The sequence below is a fragment of the Impatiens glandulifera genome, chromosome 4 (genome assembly GCF_907164915.1).
Source record: "Impatiens glandulifera chromosome 4, dImpGla2.1, whole genome shotgun sequence".
Lineage (NCBI taxonomy): Eukaryota > Viridiplantae > Streptophyta > Magnoliopsida > Ericales > Balsaminaceae > Impatiens > Impatiens glandulifera.
The window spans coordinates 27121469-27142681 of NC_061865.1; the positions used below are offsets into that span (position 1 = coordinate 27121469).

The window sequence follows — 21213 nt, forward strand, 5'->3', positions numbered from 1 at the left end:
GCTCCAATCCAGCCTTAGAGGATTATCACGGCTCTCATCCAGCCTTAACAAGATTATCACGGCTCCAATCCAGCCTTAACAGGATTATCATGACTCTCAATCCAGCCTTATCAGGACTATAATGTCTCTCAATCCACCCTTACCAAGATTATGACAAGTTTAGTCCTCAGCTTGGACTATTCGACCTCTAGTGGTATATGGTTATGCCATAATTCCTAGTCGTTAGTCCATAGTCAGGAGTGGACTAATCGACCTCTAGCATTGTACAACTATGTCATACCTCCCTAGAGCTAGTCCCCTGCCAAGAGTGAACTTATCGAAACTCTAGTCTTGTAGGACTATGTTAAAATTCCCCAACAGTTAGTCCCCGGCTCAAAGTGCACTAATTAACCTTTAGTATTGTAATATTACGTTGGAAAATCCCCAGCTAGTCATCAGGTTCAAATGGACTGGTCGACCTCTAGTTTTGTATAACTACGTCACATGAACTAAGGGAGAACTACGTGAGATGCAATACATATCAAGGACGTATGAAAGATATACATGAAACTTTTATATAGGTTCGGTCTCAATAATCTCAAGAAGCTAAACCAACTTAATAAGAGCGCATAAATAAAGGAACAAACTATTTTTAGTTTTGTCACCCACAGGATTTTAGAACAGTGGGAGCCCTAGTTCTTTCCACCAACCGGTGTGAAGGATTTTAGGAAACAAGTAGGGACAAAAGTCAAGAGCATCTCTTACAATCACACTACGATTGATCTCCCGAATCAAAACCCTGAGTTTTTGGAAAACTCCTATCAATGGATATTCTTAATGAGCTCGTTTTCGTGCTACGCGATTATCTAGGAAAGTTAATCATTTAGGGAGGTCTTTTGAGAAAAAAGAATTGGAATAAACCCCCAAAAGCTAAGCCAAAGTCACAATTTGAAAAAGGATGTTTCATTCCCCTTTGTACAAGAGCATAGAGAGAACTAGACTAAACGCTTCAAAAAAAAGATAAATAGAAATTCTCGTAGGTTGAGGTAAAGTCGTTGTTTATGCTCACTCGGGCAATTGTTCTGATGTCTATCGCAAGAGAAAAACACATTGATTCCCCAAATACACCCTGGGATCCAAACAAAAATGTAAAAACACTCCCATGTAGGTTGAGGTGTTAAAATGACCGTTTATGCTCACTCGGGTGCATGTCCCGATGACTATCATAAGAGAAAAACGTATTGATTCCTCCAGATATACCCTGGAAGTCAAAAAAGAAAATTCTTGAAGTTAGAAAGTTTAAACTCTCTCTATAACTATACCCGGAATGATCGAACTTTCGAAGAATTGTGACCCACAGTGAAAGCAACCAAAAATATAACTGAACATGACCTTATTTTGATGGTCACCTTCCCTGCAAGTTAATATCTTGAATAATCGTTTGTACGGGGTCGAATTTATCATCCATATCTTAATATAGGAGAAAAAGGAACTTGATAATTTTCAAAAAATGAGACAATCCCTATCAACACAAGAATGCTCATATCCTAGTCCGAACACGTTTCGAATCCAAGTCACCCTACTACATGGGTAAGACTAGGGTTTCTTCTACTTTCAAACCTTGTCTGAGATACAGAATAGCCATTCCCCAAGTAGCTTTTGTTAAAGCTCCCCACCTTACAAAGTATTAAAATAACTAATCGATGTGTCAACCAAGTTGTGAAGAAAACTTTGTAAAGCCGAAGGAAAACAGATTTTGTTGCAATATTCCTTAAATCCCTACAAAGTTGACGGTTTTAACATAGTTGTGAAGGACATTTTGTCACCCTAAGATCAAAGTTTCCTTTGGGACAACAGAGTCGATGTTTCACCTAGTTGCGAAGGACACTTTATTAGGTCCATAAAAGATAAGCTACCAATTAGAACGACTCCTCTCGTGAACAATCCCAACAGAAGAAGAATGTTTCAATCAGATGTGAAGGCCACTTTGTAAAAGACCTCTCTAAGGCCTTATTCTGATAGACATCTATATGGGTTATTGTTATAACCTATCCCCAATAAATTGATGACTATAAGGGTTATTGTTATAACATATTCCTTCAGAGTGAGTGTTTTCATATATCCCCTTCAAGAGTGAGCCTTGTCTATACCGATCATCATTATGACCAGTCCACACCAAAGTGATTGTTATCACCTGTCTTATCTATATGTCATTGTTATAAACTATCCTCAGCACGATTTTTATCATCCCCACAGAGTGATTGTTGCCACATTTCCCATATCACGTGATTGTTATCACCACCCAACGTGATTGTTGTCACGTTACCTAAAAGATCTTATTTCATCCTCAATAGAGAATTCTCTTCATCCCCCTTATACTGCCGATTTCAAGGGGTTGAGAGCTTCGACTCAATTTTCGAATAAAATAAACCTTGTAGAGGACTATTCAAGCTTTCCAAATTATCTAAGATAAGCTAACTTCATTTAGCATAGCGATCTAGGTGAATTATCCAAGTTGGTGATCAATGCAGGATTTCTTCAGTAAATCAAGGTGCCAAACGCACACATCTAGGCGTTTTTTCAAATAATCCACGCTTGGCGCCAACATGATGTCAGCGTCCGCGTTTTGAATCGTTTGAGTGCGCACGGTCAAACTCGTTGACTTGTCCTTGACTCTTCTAATTCAACTCGGTTTTTGACATTTTTGCCTTTTTGAAAGGCTTCTACACAAAATTGCAAATATCAATATTATACTCAAAATTTATAATTTTTTGAACCGGATAATTTGAACGTATCAGGTCTCCTGAATTCCGACTTTTTATTAAAAAAAATGACGCTTGGACGCACAAACAAGCCCTAATTTGGTTGTTTATTACATTTTGTCCAACAACAATATTATACTCAAAGTTCATAATTTTTTAAATCAGTCATTCTAAACATATTAAAATATCTGAAGCTTGAGTAGTTTTAGAATTTGGCGTTTGGACCACTATTCAAGGGTCGTTCTAAGCCAATTCTGAAAAATACTTCTGTTTTTTCTCTCACGATCTAATAATCATGCAAGATCATCATACTGGACCACGCATATTTATTTTAATTTCATGGTGTAAAAATTAAGTGTGCTCAAATATATTATAAAAAAGTAACAAAACAATATATTATTTTAAATGAATAATACTTTAAACTATAACAAAAAAATGTATCCCTGATCATCTATAATGTTGTTCACTATTAGATGAGAATGCATAGAAATTGCCTAAAGGTCATAGTTAAACTATGTACACTATGCATTAACAATAAATTTGCACCATTAATGGTTGTTTTTGGTAGAACTTTATTTAATATTACATAAACTCAATCACAAATCACAATCTTAAATAGTTTACTTATCATACTTTAAATGATGACCATTTGTTATGAACAACATTTTATACATTCTCAAAAAGTTTAAACAATGACAATAAATATATTGTTGTTAAGGTTTTTTTGTATGCGGTGAATTAATATTACTATGAGTGAAGTTAAATTATTTTTTTAACGTTCTTCTTTATTTTCCTCTAATATCTCTTTTTTTCCATTTTTTAAAATATTTCTCCTTTTTATTATCACCAATGTTCTTTATAAGAAAGGTGACAAATTTTGTTTAAATATATTATTGTTGGCCTAATATTACCTAAATGTGTGAAAAAATCGAAGATATTTTTCTTTAATTACTTATCCAGATCAAAATAATTCCCCCAAAATTAATAATTTTGTTGGCTTTATGTATGTTTATTTAATTAATTTGTAAGCGCAGACCTAATAATTATTTGAAATCATTTTGTAAGATATTACTTAGCATAAGGATCTTAGGTTTTGATTAGAATCAATATATATGCAAATATGCAATAAACATTTAAAAATGATGTGCCAAACTGAATGAAATGACAAAGATGTTACCATCAATTACCATCATCAATAGAACCGCCATGAATTGAAAATTATACACTTTATACTTTATTTATCTTTTGGTACATTATGAGTTATAAAGAATATCTATGATGTAGATTATTTTTAAATAAATAATGTAGGGTCTCATCAATTGAAATATATATATTTTATAGCATATATTAAATGTTATTTATATTTTAATAGTTTTATATAAATAATTCACTTTATATCAAACTATTTTTTTCAAATAACCTAGGATCAATGGAGAGCTCTCTGTTGATATTGGGTTTTATGGGTTTTATAATTGGAAACTTATACATAGATCACAATTTATTTGTTTTTAATTATTTCATTTATCAAATAAAATAATCTTATTTTATTTTTATAAAGATTAAATTTTAAATACAAGATAACATTAAAATAATTCAATTAATTAAAAACTCAACAACAAATTCTTCTTATAACAAAATATAATATAAAATTTGAAATAAAACCAGTTTCAAAGACAATAGTTTAAACAAAAATAAAATATTTACTTTATTTAGTTAGTTAGACATTAGTTATTTTAAAGTAATATATTAAAAGAATTATCAGAATCTTGCTTATTTGTTTATTGAATTATTTAAATAATTTATTGGTTTTTATTCATCAACAAAATCAATTGATTAAAATATTTTATTGTATTTTTAAAATTTAATTTGTAGTAAATATAAATTTTTTTTTATCCAATAACTCAACTTTTCATCATTTAAATCCAAATAATGACGTCATTTAAATATCCTTTATCCAAACAAACACTTACAACCTAATTATTTTTTTTTTCCTTTTGTTGTAATGTACCTTTTTTATATATATATTCTTGAAGGACCATTTTCAATATCTAGATTCTAGAGCAATTAATTATGACACTTTTTATCTTTTCAAATGTAATCTTTAATCTCAATTCCTTTCATCCTTATCATGTTAACTAGTCATTATTTATAAATTATCATCAACTGTGAATTTAATATGATGTGATTATTTTTTTAACAAAAATGTCTCTAAAGATAACATATATAATTATAATAAATATAGAGGTAAAGTCAGTCAATAACTTGATATTATCTTCTAAGATTTTAATTGATAGTTTTATTAAAGAAAAACTAAAATTAAGTCTAATTTGAAAATTCTTTTAATTAATAAAATAACCCAAAATCAAATATGTGTAATGCTCGTTTGGGAGTTTATTTTTTTAACATTCTTAAATTATACATATTTCAATGCCTTGGCTGAATGGATACAAATAAATCAATACTCCATGACAATCATTTCTATCAACAAAATAAATTTATTATATATTAAAGACATTTAATTTAACTACATAAATCATATTAAATCTAATTTTAAGAAAATAAAATCAAACAACATCAGATATGAATTTTATAAGATTTTTAAAAAGATTTTATCCAATTTTTTTAGAAATTATTCATTATCACAATATTATCATTATAATCATCAAATCATTAAATTTATTAATTTTAAATTTTAAATACAAATAAAATATTTTAATAATTAAACAAATTAAAACCAAAATAATTATTATGTTTTTAATAAAACAAAAAAAAAACCTCAATTAACCAATATGAAACTTCCTCTTAGAACTGGTTTGATATTGGGTTTTTGAGATTTTTTTAATCCAAAACAGAATATTTTTCTTCTTTCATTTTATCTATTCATTTAATACTTCATTTTATCCATCCAAATACAAAATATTATTTATTTAATATTTTCTCTCTCATATTTATGATAAGATGACCATCAAACTTTAAAAAACTAGTTAAAATTTTTTTTAAAGTATTTTATCCAAAAATCCAAAATGCCACAAGATCAAACCAATTTTAAGGTGAATCAAACTAAACCCAAGCACAAATATTTTACTATAAATAAAGCAAAGAAGAAAATCAAGAAACAGACAGACAGAAGGAGCGTCCCTAAGATGTCAACAGAGGTTGAATCTGTAAACAACGAAACAGAATTAGGCCGTAGACGACGGCGTCGCCGCCAGCCAGCGTTAGAAGGCGGCGATATCACAGTATTAGGCGATTCCCTTGACGAATGCCGGTTCCCGGAGATTGAGAGGAACATTATGAAGATCCATATGAACAGAGTCACCGATTGTTTATCAGAAGATGATGATGATGATTATGTGGACTTGGAGAACGGTGAGCTTGAGCCAAAAGTAGATCCACCGGGGAAAGAAGAGAGTAATTGCAGAATTTGTCATCTGAATTCAACAGAGGATGAAGAATTTGAAGCCGTAATTGAATTGGGTTGTTCTTGTAAAGGTAAATTGGGAACTGCCCACAAGCATTGCGCTGAGACTTGGTTCAAAATCCGAGGCAATTCGTGAGTATATTATTAAACCCATTTGAAATTTGAAATACCCATTTGAAATTGTGTCTGGAATTCAATAATTTGGAATGGGTTTGCAGGAAATGTGAAATATGTGGTTCAGAAGCAGTGAATATAACAATAGTAGTGCAGAATGAGGCGGTTGGTGGTGGTGGTGGTGGTGCGGTGGTGGTGCCGGTGACGGCGATGGTGCCGCCGGTGGCGGTGGTAGGTCCGGTGATAATTGGAGAGAATGGAAGTTCATGGAATGGGCAAAGAGTTATGAATATTCTTCTTGCTTGTGTTATAATTTTATTTGTTATTTCTTGGTTTTTTCATTTAAGAATGCTATCTTCATGAAATCAAGACAATGGTGATCATGTTACATTGTAAGAAGATAAATTACTAATTAAATACTCCCTTGAATAATGAAAAGAAAAAATAAACTTTACTTATTTATTTTTTTAATTAAATTCTTGTCAAAGTTTTTTTTTTGCTTAGATTATTAAATTACTAATGGTACATAAACTTGTTTGTCAAATTGAAAATAATTCCAACATCAGAAGATGCAATTACTTATTTTTGTGTTTTTAGAGTTAACCCAACTTTTTATAAAAAAAAAATTACAAAGAAAATATTTGTGGCATAATAGATTAAATATGAAATTATTTAGATTTGAGTTATTTAAACAATTTTGTTTATTATGAAGTGGAAAATTGAATTATTATATAAAAGATTTAAAAATACTAGCATGTATCATTTGTATTTGCACGAGTAATAATATAAAAAACCGTGAAAAAAATATTACAGTAAAAATTTTATGGGCGGGTCAACCCACAATCCGACCCAAATATCTATTTACTCTCACATATATCCAAATTAATCACAACTCTTGACCCGGCAATCCGGACACTTTAAAAATTAAGCATCATTATATATATATAGATTAGTTAGTTAAAAAGTTGAACTTATAATATTAAAATATCCCGCGTTCATCATATTTTGTGTTGAATTTAAATTATAAAGTGTTATTAGCCTAGTTGGTTAAAGGGTTATACTTGTTTTTGTTAAGTTGCGAGTTTGAACCATACCTATAGTATTTTTAATTTTATTTTTAATCGTTTTAAGTTTATGGCCGGGTCAACCCACAATTCGATCTAAGTATCTATTTACTCTCACATATATCTAAATTAACCATAGCTCTCGACCCGGCAATCCGGACACTTTAAAAATTAAGCATCAATATATATATATATATATATATAGATTAGTAGTTAAAAAGTTGAACTTATATTGTTAAAATGTCCCACGTTCATCAAATTTTGTGTTGAATTTAAATTATAAAGTGTTATTAGCTTAGTTGGTTATAAAGTTATACTTGTTTTTGTTAGGTCGCGAGTTCAAACCATACCTATAACATTTTTTATTTTATTTTTAACCGTTTTAAGTTTATGGGCGGGTCAACCCACAATCCGACCTAAGTATCCATTTACTTTCACATATATCCAAATTAACCATAACTCTCGACCCGACAATCCGGACACTTTAAAAATTTAAGCATCATTATATATATATATATATAAATTAGTTAGTTAAAAAGTTGAACTTATATTGTTAAAATGTCCCGCGTTCATCAAATTTTGTGTTGAATTTAAATTATAAATTGTTATTAGTCTAATTGGTTAAAGGGTTATATTTGTTTTGTTAGGTTGCGAGTTCGAACCATACCTATAGCATTTTTAATTTTATTTTTAAACGTTTTAAATTTTTGAGCGGGTCAACCCACAATCCGATCTAAGTATCCATTTACTCTCACATATATCCAAATTAACCACAGCTCTCGAATCGGCAATCCAGACATTTTAAAAATTAAGCATTATTATTATTATTATATATATATATATTAGATTAGTATTTAATAAATATATATATATATATATATATATGATATTTTAATTCATAATAATTAATTCATACTAATATATACTAATATTAATGTAACAATGTGAAATAAATTTTCTCCAATTAATGGATGCACAAACTTTTAGACAAAATTAGCATTTAAAAATAAAATAATAATTAACTCATATTTTATTCTCACTATAAATAACTTTTAAATTAAAAATTAATAATAATTATTATTATATAGTATTTTATTTTCAACAAAATAAAATAAACCAAAATTAATTAAAATATAAAAATAAGAAAAAGCTAATATTTGTAGGAAGAAATCATTCTTTTCACACACTAGACACAAGTATCCAACCTCTCTTAACAGCATGTTTATTTGAAAACTTGATACACTTCAATAAGCAATTTCCAACAACCCTCAATTTGAATGTTTTTTTTTTTTTTTTTTTGTATAAATATGTAAAATCAAGAGTATATATAAAATTTATAAATTTATAAATGATTTTACTTGAAATAGTAAGATTTTAAAAAAAATTAATTATATATATATATAAAAATAATTAAATATAAAATTAGTTTACCAAATAATAAATAAATATCCTACAAAGTTATAATTACAAAATCAATTACATTAGTTTATCTATCTAAATAAATAATATTTTTATTTTAAATTTATAGCTTTATTCATATACAATTATATAAAATAGTAAAATAAAATTATTTATAAACTCAAAATTATTATTTTTGAATTAAGAAAAGATAGTGTCATCTTAAAACGTTTTATGTAGTAATTAAATTGGTTAAGTTTTGTGTTTTTGTTTAATTTTTATAATTTAAACTAAAATATTAATTTTTCGCATTGTAAAATTATTTAGTCAAAGAAATTATATAAATTAAATTAATTATATTCATTTAACCGTTTCTAAATAAAACTTCATTACTTTAGAGTATTTTTTTTGAAAAATAAAAATTTGTTTCTCAAAAAGACTTGATATTAGAGAGGTTAATTATAATTAGAAATATTTCACACACAGATAAAAATATAAATATAATAAGTTATTGAAATAAAAAATAAAACACTCTTATTTCACATTTATTTACTTCAGTAAAACAACTAATTTTCTCATATATCTCATCACATATTTTTTCTCAGTGAATCTCTCATCTCGTAACATTACAATTTCACTTTAGTTAAATAAAAAATCTCAAACATTACCAATCTATTTTTTACCCTCAATTTAGTTCATCAATGCTTAATTAGCCTCTTATCTCGTGACTTTAAAACACTCAAACTGACCAACCATCTCATTCTACATTTATCTACCAATTCAAATCGAACTTCTCATCTTGTGACCTTAACTTTCAATTCGGTCAAACAACTAATATTCTCGCATATTTTAACTACCAATATCAATTTCTTTCTCAATCAACCTCAATCTCTTTACCTTACTTTCGACTCGACTAATCAAAAACCATCTCATTCCATATTTTATCGACCAATCACAGTCGACTTCTATTCTCATGAAGACCTTACTTTCACTTCATCAAACAAGTCATTTTCTCACATATTTTATAATATACAATCTGACATTCTTATCCTCACTTCGGCTAATCATACTTCTTATTCCACATTTATCTACTACAATTGACCTTTTATCTCGTTATCTTACTTTCACTTTGACTAATGAACCGTCTCATTCCACATTTCCACCAATTCACAATTGACCTCTCAATCTGGTTAACTATGCATCTCAATCCACATTTATCCACCCCAATAACCGACCTCTCATATGTGACCTTAGACTTTCACTTCGGTCAAATCAACCATCTCCAACATCAACAATCTCTTTTACTCTTCACTTTGGTCGCCAATCCCTAACTGACCTCTTATCTCGTGACCCATCTTCTCACATTTTTATAATTTACAACTTGACTTTTTCCTCACTTCGGATAACTAACCATCTGATTCCACATTTATTCACACCCTAATCAACCTCTCGTATTGTGTGACCTTAACCATCTCCGATGTTACAAAACTCTTTTACCCTCACTTTGACCCATCAATCCCTAATCGACCTCTCCTAGCGTAACTTTACTTACTTCGATTAACCAAAACAATCTCATTCCACATTTGTATCCCACTAATCTGAATCGACCTCTCATCTTGATACTTTACTTTCATTTCGATCAATCAATTAATCTCCTCACATATTTTATAATAAATAACCCAACTTACATATCCTCACTTCGATTGACCAACCCATCTTATTTCACATTTATCCACCCTAATCGGATATCTCATACCGTGACCTTAAACTTTCAATTTGGCACATTATCATTCTCTTTGTCCCTCCCTCGCTTTGGTCCACCAATCTCCAATCGACCTCTCATCGTGTGACATACTCACTTTGACTAACCAACCATCTCATTCCATATTTTTATCCACCTTAATTGACCTCTAATCTTTTGACTTTACACTTTCACTTTAGTCAAATCAATAATCAACAAATCATCAATTTCATCGCATATTTTAATTATTCATCCCACTCGACCTCTAATTTTGTGAATGTTATTTACCCACCCACTAATTTCATCGTAAATTTTAACCAATATCATTCGCATCTGACTATCTCATCAATAAACTAACGTTTTTATTTCACATATTAACCATCAATGTTTTTTAATAGTTTAAAAATTGTGTCTAACGGGATTTGAACCATGATCTCCATTATGTAAAATTAACACTTCAACCACTAGATCATTTAAGATTGTTAATATATATATATATATATATAATTTTGTGTATGCATATATAATTTATATGACTAACAATTAAAAAATACTTATATATATAATATTTGTATTTTAAAATATTTAATAGATATTTATTATTTTTATATATTTAAATGAAAATTTTAATTTTAAAATTTATTTATTTTTTCAGAAAGGTTTTTTATTATATATGAATTAATTATTATTATACTATTAATGTTAATTTTTTATTATTGTTTTAAATAAATTTTGAATTATTCATTTTTTTAATTAAATTTATTATTAAAATAACAAACAAAGAGATGTGTCAATTTTTTTTTATAATTAACTAAACTCTTTTTTTTACTATTAAAGTTTATTATATCTGTATATATAGTTTGTTAAAAAGTTGTACTTATTTTTGTTAGGTTAAAAGTTCGAAACATACCTATAACATTTTTTAATCTTATTTTTAATCGTTTTAAGTTTATGGGTAGGTCAACCCACAATCCGATTCAAGTATCTATTTACTCTCACATATATATCCAAATTAATCACAACTATCGACCCGATAATTCAGACACTTTAAAAATTAAGCATTATTGTATATATAAATATTTGCTACGCAGTTTTCGATATGAATTGCACGATTAAGGAGAGTTTTTTTATTGGTTTGACCGATAGTTAACCGAAGATGGAGTGCAAATGGTATTTGTGTCCCCGCCCTGACCTCACCCCGATTATAACCAATCACTAATCAACACAATTAAATATATAACATCACAAATATATTTATTTATTTTTTATATTTTATATAAGTTTTAAGTTTATTTTTTATAATAATATAAAATTTTAATATATTATAATATATAATATTAAAATATTTATTTATGTAATTTTATTATTTTTTTAGAAAATATATTATAACAGTGTCCGATGGGGATTCCCTGAAACCAAACGGGATAGAGATGGTAATAAAAAAAATCTTCGAAGTAAAATGGGCGTGGATGGTAAATGCATTCCCCGTCCTAATAACCATATTGCTATCCTTAATCGTGATCTATAAAAAAATATTTTATACATTTTATTATAATAATTAATATTTTTAACAATAAAAAAGGATTGTATATAAACAATTTTTTATTTTATCATTCATTATATATATATATATATATAATTATGTTAAAGATTTCTGATTAATTTTTTCTCAAAATAAATTTATTTGATCACTCATTAAAATGCATTTATTTTATAAATTGTCCATTAAATGCATGGATTTAAAATACATAATTCGACTGGCGGTCTAACCGGTCCGACCGCGATACGATTGAATGGACAGTCCATTTTTCACTTCATTACGGTCACATTTTCAATTAGTCAAAATCTGGTACGATCGAAATCTGAACCAAAAATTTTCAGTTGAAAATGTGTTAGGATCGGGATCGTCGAGGGAGACTGGGGTCTCGCTAGGACGAACAATTACATAACACGCCGGTTGATACTAACCATGTTAGAGGTTAATATCGGTCTCAATACTACACAAGTTGTCACAAACTCTTGAACCGAGTTCAAGTGCGAAATAGTTCGTTTCAACTTGAAGCAACACACACGGATTGGACAACAATAGGAAAGTATGAAGTAGATAAGAAACACAACACGAGATTTATGGATGTTCGGAGATAAAGCTCCTACGTCACCCCTTCCTCTCAAACATTGAGAAGAATATTCACTAAAAATATTTAACACACTTTACAATAAGTCAAATAACCGAGGCTTACTACTCGTTATTGACTTACAACTCTCACTTCTTACACATAATGAATGGAATTGTAATACACTTAACACTTTAGATAGTATGTAAACAAGACAATTTAAAGCTTTTTGGATTCGGTTCTTACTGTCTTGCTCTTGTATATGTTCTTGGTATGTTATCAATATGTTATCGTCTTGTTCTTCAAGCTTCTTAAATAGTGAAATATGACAACAGTTATATTTCTTATTCTCAACGGATATATGCATGGTGGCCTTTTGATCCTTGATTCTGATTGGTTGGCCAAGGAGGTACAACATGGCATTTAATGCATTTGATACTTCCCAACAAGCAAATTAGCCGACAGGTTTGTCTTCTATTGATTTGATCATTTGGAGCGGTTTGACAACTATCTGCTCCTTGTGGACTACTATTGGACTTATACCAAAATAGGTATTTGATCACTTTTGGCAGTCTTCTACTTTCCAATGTCTATCATCAGACTTATATCAAAATGGCAATGACAGTCTGTATATTTGAAAGCTTCCTTCTACATATTCCCAAAGTATTCTAAATTGCACCAAAATGGAAACTTCCTGCCGTTCCCAGTTTAAATTTGTCTTAGCACATGATTGGTTCCATATCTTGGATCTGATCGGTCAACCTATCGGTCGTTTTATGGATTCCTTTGAATAGTAGCTTAGAATTGTACCAAGTATTTTACCGTAAAGATCACCGGTTGCGCCGTCTTTTCAATATCGGTCGACCGGTCACACTAAGGAAGAATATGATCTGATTTCTCTTTGAGGTATGGATGATATTGACTTACAAATCTCACTTCTTACACATAATAAATGGAATTGTAATACACTTAACACTTTAGATAATATGTAAACAAGACAATTTGAAGCTTTTTGGATTCGGTTCTTACTGTCTTGCTCTTGTATATGTTCTTGGTATGTTATCAGTATGTTATCGTCTTTTTCTTCAAGCTTCTTAAATAGTGAAATATGACAACAGTTATATTTCTCATTCTCAACGGATATATGCATGGTGGCCTTTTGATCCTTGATTCTGATTGGTTGGCCAATGAGGTACAACATGGCATTTAATGCGTTTGATACTCTCCAACAAGCAAATTAGCCGACAAGTTTGTCTTCTATTGATTTGATCATTTGGAGCGGTTTGACAACTATATGCTCCTTGTGGACTACTGTTGGACTTATACCAAAATAGGTATCTGATCACTTTTGGCAGTCTTCTACTTTCCAATGTCAATCATCAGACTTATATCAAAATGGCAATGACAGTCTGTATATTTGAAAGCTTCCTTCTACATATTCCCAAAGTATTCTGAATTGCACCAAAATGGAAACTTCCAGCCGTTCCTAGTTTAAATTTGTCTTAGCACAGAATTGGTTCCATATCTTGGATCTGATCGGTCAACCTATCGGTCGTTTTATGGATTCCTCTGAATAGTAGCTTAGGATTGTACTAAGTATTTTACCGGACAGATCACCCGTTGCGCCGTCTTTTCAATATCGGTCGACCGGTCACACTAAGGAAGAATATGAGCCGATTTCTCTTTGAGGTATGGATGATAGGTTTACCGATCATACAGCTGAGCGGTAAAGTTGTTTTTCACTACCGAGCCGATCCTCTACTTGTTTCATTATAAAGATAGCTGAATAGATAGTTTGATTTAAAGGTTCCCGGTTTGTGCCGCCTTTTTTATGTCGGTCGACCGAACTAGAGTGATAAAGCCGATTTGAAAATATGGCCGATCCCTGCATCTCCTTCACAAATGGTGGATTTAGTTATGTTCTTTATATAGTTAATTACCTACTAATTAACTATCTATTTTATCTAACAATTTCTCCCTTTTTGATTATTTAAGTTAAATATTCAAAACATGTAATTGTTGGCCGCTTTAGTTTTGATTTAAGATTTATAAATTTTAGAAAAATTTTGTGAGTTAATTTTCTTTAGAAATTTCTCCATTTTTGATACTTTGATTTAAAAGTATCAAAACCAACATTTTGAAAGTAAGAACCGGATCATTTAATAGTCATAAGTTCCCAAAAATAATAATTGTAAGAGAAACATTGTAAAATAAGGATAAACATATAGGTAGGAATTAGTGTCTTCCTTCATCCGATTTGGACAGGATTTCATTAAAGAAACCGCGCATAAAACCGACGGCTAGTTGTCTAGGAATGTTGCGCTCAGAACTTCTTGCCGATTGGACAGGAACATCGAACTCGGGATTTCTTTCACTTTGAATGGCATTATCAGCAGAGCTTCCACCACCTCTACGGATTCTCCGGTTTGACCGGGCACTATGAGGGACAGCTCGAAGCGGTATTGTCTCAATGAGTTGGGACATTGTTCTTGGTCTTAGATTCAAGGGTTGTTCATCCTCTTCATCTTCTTCAGAATTCGTCTTTTCAATGCCTAAAGTAGTATTCACCGGTGTTGCGGCTCCCGGTCGCGCATTCACTACCTCAGACTGTTGATCTCTTTGTCTTTTAGCCGCTCTAGTCTTCTTGGCAATCGAAAGAGACTCATCTTTTTCTTTAATAATCTACTTCTGAATTTTTCAAGTCGCTTTCTCATTGGCTAGCTTAGCTGCCTTAGCCTTGGAATCCTCTTCTTCTTGAAATCGCCGGGCAACCTCTTTATGCACCCTTAGTTTTTCCATATCGGCAGCACCTTGATTCTTTACCAGCTCAAGGAGTTATAATGACATAGTCTGAACCGAATTTAGAGTCTAAGAGACTACTTCCTGTACTTGTGCCAATTTGATATCATGGGATTGAGATGATGAGGCACGTTCTCTAAGAACTTCGGTTACTTGAGCCTCCATGGATGCCTACCATGGGGCCATAAATTTTTGGATCAATTGCTCAATGAGCATCCTTAGATGTTCTTCAGAGAAGGGTAGCGGTGAACTGATAGAGTGTTGTTGCACAGGAGGCGCCCCATAAGAGTTGGCATGGAGAGATATCTCAGTTTCGACCGGTCTGTAAATGCTGTTTTCTCTTGATTTATTTCGGTTAGAAGACTTACCCGAGGGAGATTTGGTTGTTTCAGCGAGAGATGGGTTAGGGATTGTCTTGTCCTTTTATTCATTTTCCGACCTTTTGATAGGAGAATTCAGTGGACCGGAAGTTTGCTTTTCTTCTAACTCAACTTGACGATCTTTCTTGTTTCGATTCTGTCAAACATCTCTTTTTCTACCGATGGAGTCCAAGTTGGTTTGGAAGATTGACCGATTTCAAAGCATGACTTCACATCCTCAGGCTGTCGTGTTTCATTTCGGTTTATATATTCTTCAACCGATTTTTCCTCAACCTTGTATACGATTGCAATAAGATCCTCCATTACAGTTTTGAGCAATATTAGCACAATGTTATTTACTCCTGTGGCAACCCCATTTAAATTTAAATCATCTTCCCTCTTTGCAATAATCGGTGATAAAGCCCTTCGCTTGACATTTGCTTCGGTAATATGATATCTTGAAAGAGCTTCATGTACTGAGTTAATTCTTGTTAAACCGAAAGCCACATCTTCTAGAGACAAGAGGGCTGATCATTTCTCTTCCTTCGATACTTCATGGATTACATCTTTGAAACTGATTTCGAGTCTTGCATTCTCCCATGCATAAAATATGTTGGAGGTTTCTAATGCCTTTTCATCAACTTTTTTGAGAATACTAGTCACAATATTCTCCGCTTCTTTCTCATCTCTGTGGATACCCTGTGATTCATCAGAATCTTGAATAATTGCATCAATTTTCCTCCTCACGAGAACTTGGAATGGCCCTGGTTTCGGTCTGGATAGTTTCCTGATTTTCTTCATTAAAAAGATGAGGAGCATTAATCTATGTATTACCGGTGTCGGGCTAAGTTGTCTCCCTAGACTCGGCTTTCTCCTGATCGTTGTCGTTCAGTCGATCTTCTTCATTTTTAAAACATGTCTAGTCGGTTTCAGGATTCTGACCGATCGCACCATCATCATTTGTCAAATCCGTTTCAGCCATTCGATCGACCTCAACCACAATATTGTTTATAATATCTGATATTATCGGTTGAGCTTCTAAAACCGCAAGCGCAACCGGTAGTACTGAGGTATCCTTAAGAGCAGTAATAGGAGATGAAGTTGGGATATTTACCTTAGGAGAAGTGGTTTGTTCAGGGAAGGAAGTCCCCTTTGATTGACTGACAGCGCTGGCAGTGGATTCGGCACGAGCTTGAAGGTTGATCGGTGAGGCCGCGCGGTTTCTTGGAGAGGGAAGTTTGGAGCCAGTTTTAGTATCTTGACTATCGGTTTCTTCAATAACTGGTGTTATCACAGGTACCTCGGGCACCGGTTCTTTTCCCTTGGGTTATTTACCCTTTGATTCTTTAACCTTGGGTTCTTTACCCTTAGCTTCTTTGCTCTTGCTAGCTCTAATAAAGTATTCTCAATATTACTAGAGTTTATGATTTTTCTATTTGAGAGAAGAATACCTGGACCGGTAGGGACATTAAGATGACCTAGAATTTTGCCAATCTGCATAGCATAGCCTAAACACCGGTTGGTCTTAGGAGATACCATTTCACATAGAATTTCAAATAAGACACTCCCCCAGTTGATTCGGTCGCTTGACATAATACCGCCCATCATATCGAATTTCGACCGAGTAATACTATCAAAATATCCTCCTCTCGCCTGAAGCGCCTTTGAAACAATATCACATAGAATCCGGTATTCGAAACCCATAGAGTTCTTCTTTCCATTGAAATGCACCGGTTCATCGATATTCGAGAGAATCATCTGAAAATTTAGTGTTGTAGTTTCTGATATATCGGTGGAAAAGTCTCTCCCCTCCGTCGAAAGTTGAAGAGCATCGACAAACACCTTTTCTGAGATAGCAAATTTTACTCTGTTTACCTCTGCATGAATAACCTTCTTCTTTATGTTTGCGGTTTTGAAGAACTCTCGAACCGCCTCTTGATAGCAAATCACCGGTCCATCTAGAAAGTGATGCAAACCAGATTCCTTGATAGCCTTCATAATCCTTTGCATTTCGATCGAACCAGCGTTCTTGATGCAGTCGAAATCAACCTGGACAATGTGAGTAAAGATTGCGTTATCCCTTCTCATGATGATAGTTTGAAGATGAAAAGAGCTTTTAGAGAGAGAGTACAATAAGATTATATTTGGAAAGAATGATGGTTTATGGTTTTAGATTTCTACAAGTGTGCCTTTATATAGGGTGAATGTGACGGTTAAGTCACCGAACCATAACAAGTAACTGTATGGTCCACGTTTCCAAAAAGGCGCTATTTTCAAGAGTTTTCCCTCCAAAATGGTTTTGGTCGTAAAAGTTGCATTTGGCGATAAAAGTAAAGCTTGGAGGAAAAAATAAAGCTTGTCGGTAAAACTAAATGAAACCAGTAATTAATGTGAGTGGTGATTAATTTGGCAGTTTTTAATAAAACCGACTTAGAGTGAGTATGAATAACATTCAATGAAAAACAATTAAGTCATATTATTATTACTGCAAACAAAGGACGATCGGTTTTAATGATGCAAAAACCGGTTGGGAAGCAAAATAACTGGCTTTTCTTTATCGAAGATAAGAACATAGAAGAGATAATTTTAATTCCTATCTACTCTCTGCATCCACCTTTTTGCCTTCTTCTTGGTCAGAATGTTGGATTGGCTTATATGGTGTCCTGGTCCGAAGTTGAGATTAAGGGAAAAAAGGAAACTGCTAATCTGGGGAGCATAACCGATCCTCCCATGAGGAAATGAGATCATCTATTTTAGGTTATCAAAAATAATCGAATACCACTTGATTGAATGACCGCAACTTATGGCGGTCATCATGTCGAAAATTTTCCTAGTGTAGAAGTGAGTCGATTCCTTAGCCAGGATGGATTTGCCGACTATGTCGTTAAGAATTTGGATATGACCACATAGTCTGGACTTGACCCCATGAGTTTCGATCGGAGTCATTGAGTTTGAAAATAAAAAGGCCATTTCTTGATTGAAGTTGTTTGATGATGAAGGGAAATCGGTAAAACCTTTAGAGGACAACTCGAAGAACTGAGAGAATAGTTCTTCATTAATCGTGATAGGTACACCTTTCACCCGGGTTACGATTGAACCATCTATGATTTCATCATTAGAAAAGAACTCTATAATCTCTTCTTCAAGGATCACACGGGATCCTTCAAGAAATTTGCGCAGACTTGAGCTCTCCAGATTTTCAAAGACAAGCTCTCTAGCTTCATTATCAATAATGGTTAGAACAGAGTCGAAGTCGACGATAAGGGATGTGCGAGTGGATGACAGACTCATTTTTGAGGAATGTATTACTGAGGAGAAGTGCTTCAAAGCGTTGAGAGAGAGAGAAAATTTAGAGTTGTTGTGGTTTGCTATTGGATGAGTTGCTTGTTAAATAGGGACCTGGTTGAAGAGCATTTAAGATCACATTAAATGAAGTTGTCTATTCGTTATGATATTCCTTTTCACATTTCCCAAAAGGGTACTTTTAAGCATTGGAAAGGTGCTAAACTTTTGCAGAGAATATTAAGATAAAGGTGAAGTAACTGATCGGTCAAGAGTAACTGACCAATCAGAATTAATTGACTAGATTTGAAACGCCAGGTTATTCATTTATTGGCCCTTTTTGAAATTGAACCAAAATTTGAGACGACCGATTATGAGAAGCGGCTGCTTCTCCCTGAGAATGTGCCTGGTTTATGTGATAATTACTTTGAAATTTATGAAGTTATTATTTTAAAAAACGAAGTTTAACTAAAATCGATATTTCATTAAGAAGACATGACCGATACATGATGCAAAATGATGGGTTTTTCAGAATAAATTAATAAACATTGGATCCTACATCTATTGGTTTGAGGATCCAGAAGTTGATTGTTTTCTGACTCTAGATTTCTCCACCCAGTCGATGTACGCATGCAGGTGTTCCCTTGTGAGGAGTTGAGTTGGATAGAGAGAAGCCCCTTGACCAAGGAAGATGTCGATATCAAAGAATAGACCGCATAGTTGAGGAGAATATCCGATCATCATTTTGTCCGAAGAGATCATCTTTTTCTAATTGTCGAAGATGATCCTTGACAAATTTATCGAAGTTCCTTCAATGATGGAAACCATCATTTAGAAGGTTCTCTTGGAATAATATTGAGTGGACTCTTTCCCAAGAATATGTTTGTTGAGGATCTCACTTAGTATTTGGAATTCAGGCTGGAGGGATGCTTTTGCTCCATATGTTTTGACCGGATCTAGAGAGTTGGAAAAGTGATGATGCATTTCATTTATGACGTCATAAGATAATGAGAGGTCAAAGAACCCCGCAGTAGGAAGCTCGCAGCTTCGTGCGAGGTCTATCTCACTGAAGACAAACTTCTGACCTCGAATAATGGCAAGGATAAGAACCTCACGGATCACTTGAGCGGTTTGGAAAAATTTGAAAACAACTCATGTATTTATGGAATACCAGTCTTCAAGAAATGGTCTTAGGCCGGTTACCTGAAGAGACCTGAATATAGAAGAAACTTCATTGTCTTCACATGATAAAGCTGATTCGAAGTCCACCAGAAGAGTATTGTTTGAGAGGGTAGGATACATATTTTGTTTGAAATGGAAGTATTCTTAGTGGTTTGGTTCTAACGTTGTCAGTATTATATAGAAAGGATAGGGGTTTGGACCATTGGGATGTCTTGGGAATCGTTTAAGCAAATAAGATTAAGATTTAGGATGGTCAAGGAAGTTAAGTATCTATTTCATTTCCAAGAATATGATATTTTAGTGATATATCAGTCCTCCTCTTTGAATAGTGATAGATATATGTCTTCACGTTGTTCGAGGAATGACTATTTACTTTTCATAAGGAGAATGCTCATACTTATACTAATTAAGCATTGGCCAACTGTTCCATTTTGAAAAAGAAATGATACTGCCTAAATTTTCATGTAATGAACCGATCAGCTGTCCATAATATCGGTTTTAGTGCGATCGGTTATTTGATCCTGAAGAAAAACCGCTTTCGCATATAGCCAGAAATTTTGTTGGAAGGTAGTTATTCATTCAGAAATAATTGATCGGTTTTACCGATTTACTTAAGCAGTTCGGTTTTGTACATTTCTTTCTAGTACAATGATTTACCAGTTTCAAAAGGGACCAACCATCCGATTTTATCTGTCTGAAGGCTTGTTCCTTATATACTTATGCACATAAGATATGAAGATAAATATTCGATCGATTTTTGAAAAATACTTAGATTTGAAGATATCGACCGGTTTAAATGCAATGCTGAAGACATGATGTTTGAGAAGCGAAGTCTTCTCCCTAAGACCATGCCTGATTTTTCATTAATGCAAAGGTTAGTTTTCTTTGAGAGTGGGTTTCTCCCTAAATGCATGCCGGTATACTTAGTCTATGGAAATGACAAATGTGCCAATTGTTGAACTTCTGGAGTATGTTCTCGAAAGAGTGTGCTCCACGTT

The 21213-nt window shown here is 32.4% G+C and overlaps 1 protein-coding gene across 1 annotated transcript; it reads left to right on the forward strand.

Moving 5' to 3' along the window:
• Positions 1–5884: 5884 nt before the first annotated feature.
• LOC124935016 lies at positions 5885–6708 on the forward strand. The gene is made up of 2 exons (XM_047475483.1): positions 5885–6294; positions 6381–6708. Exons 1-2 carry the CDS (start codon positions 5885–5887, stop codon positions 6637–6639), a joined length of 669 nt encoding a protein of 222 aa, XP_047331439.1. The 3' UTR covers positions 6640–6708.
• The last annotated feature ends 14505 nt before the right edge of the window (positions 6709–21213 follow it).

Bases quoted from the DNA above. Each gene is read 5' to 3' on its own strand.
- LOC124935016 (XM_047475483.1), top strand. From the start codon at position 5,885: ATGTCAACAGAGGTTGAATCTGTAAACAACGAAACAGAATTAGGCCGT. The intron at 6,295-6,380 runs GTGAGTATATTA...ATGGGTTTGCAG, and splicing joins TTCAAAATCCGAGGCAATTC to GAAATGTGAAATATGTGGTT.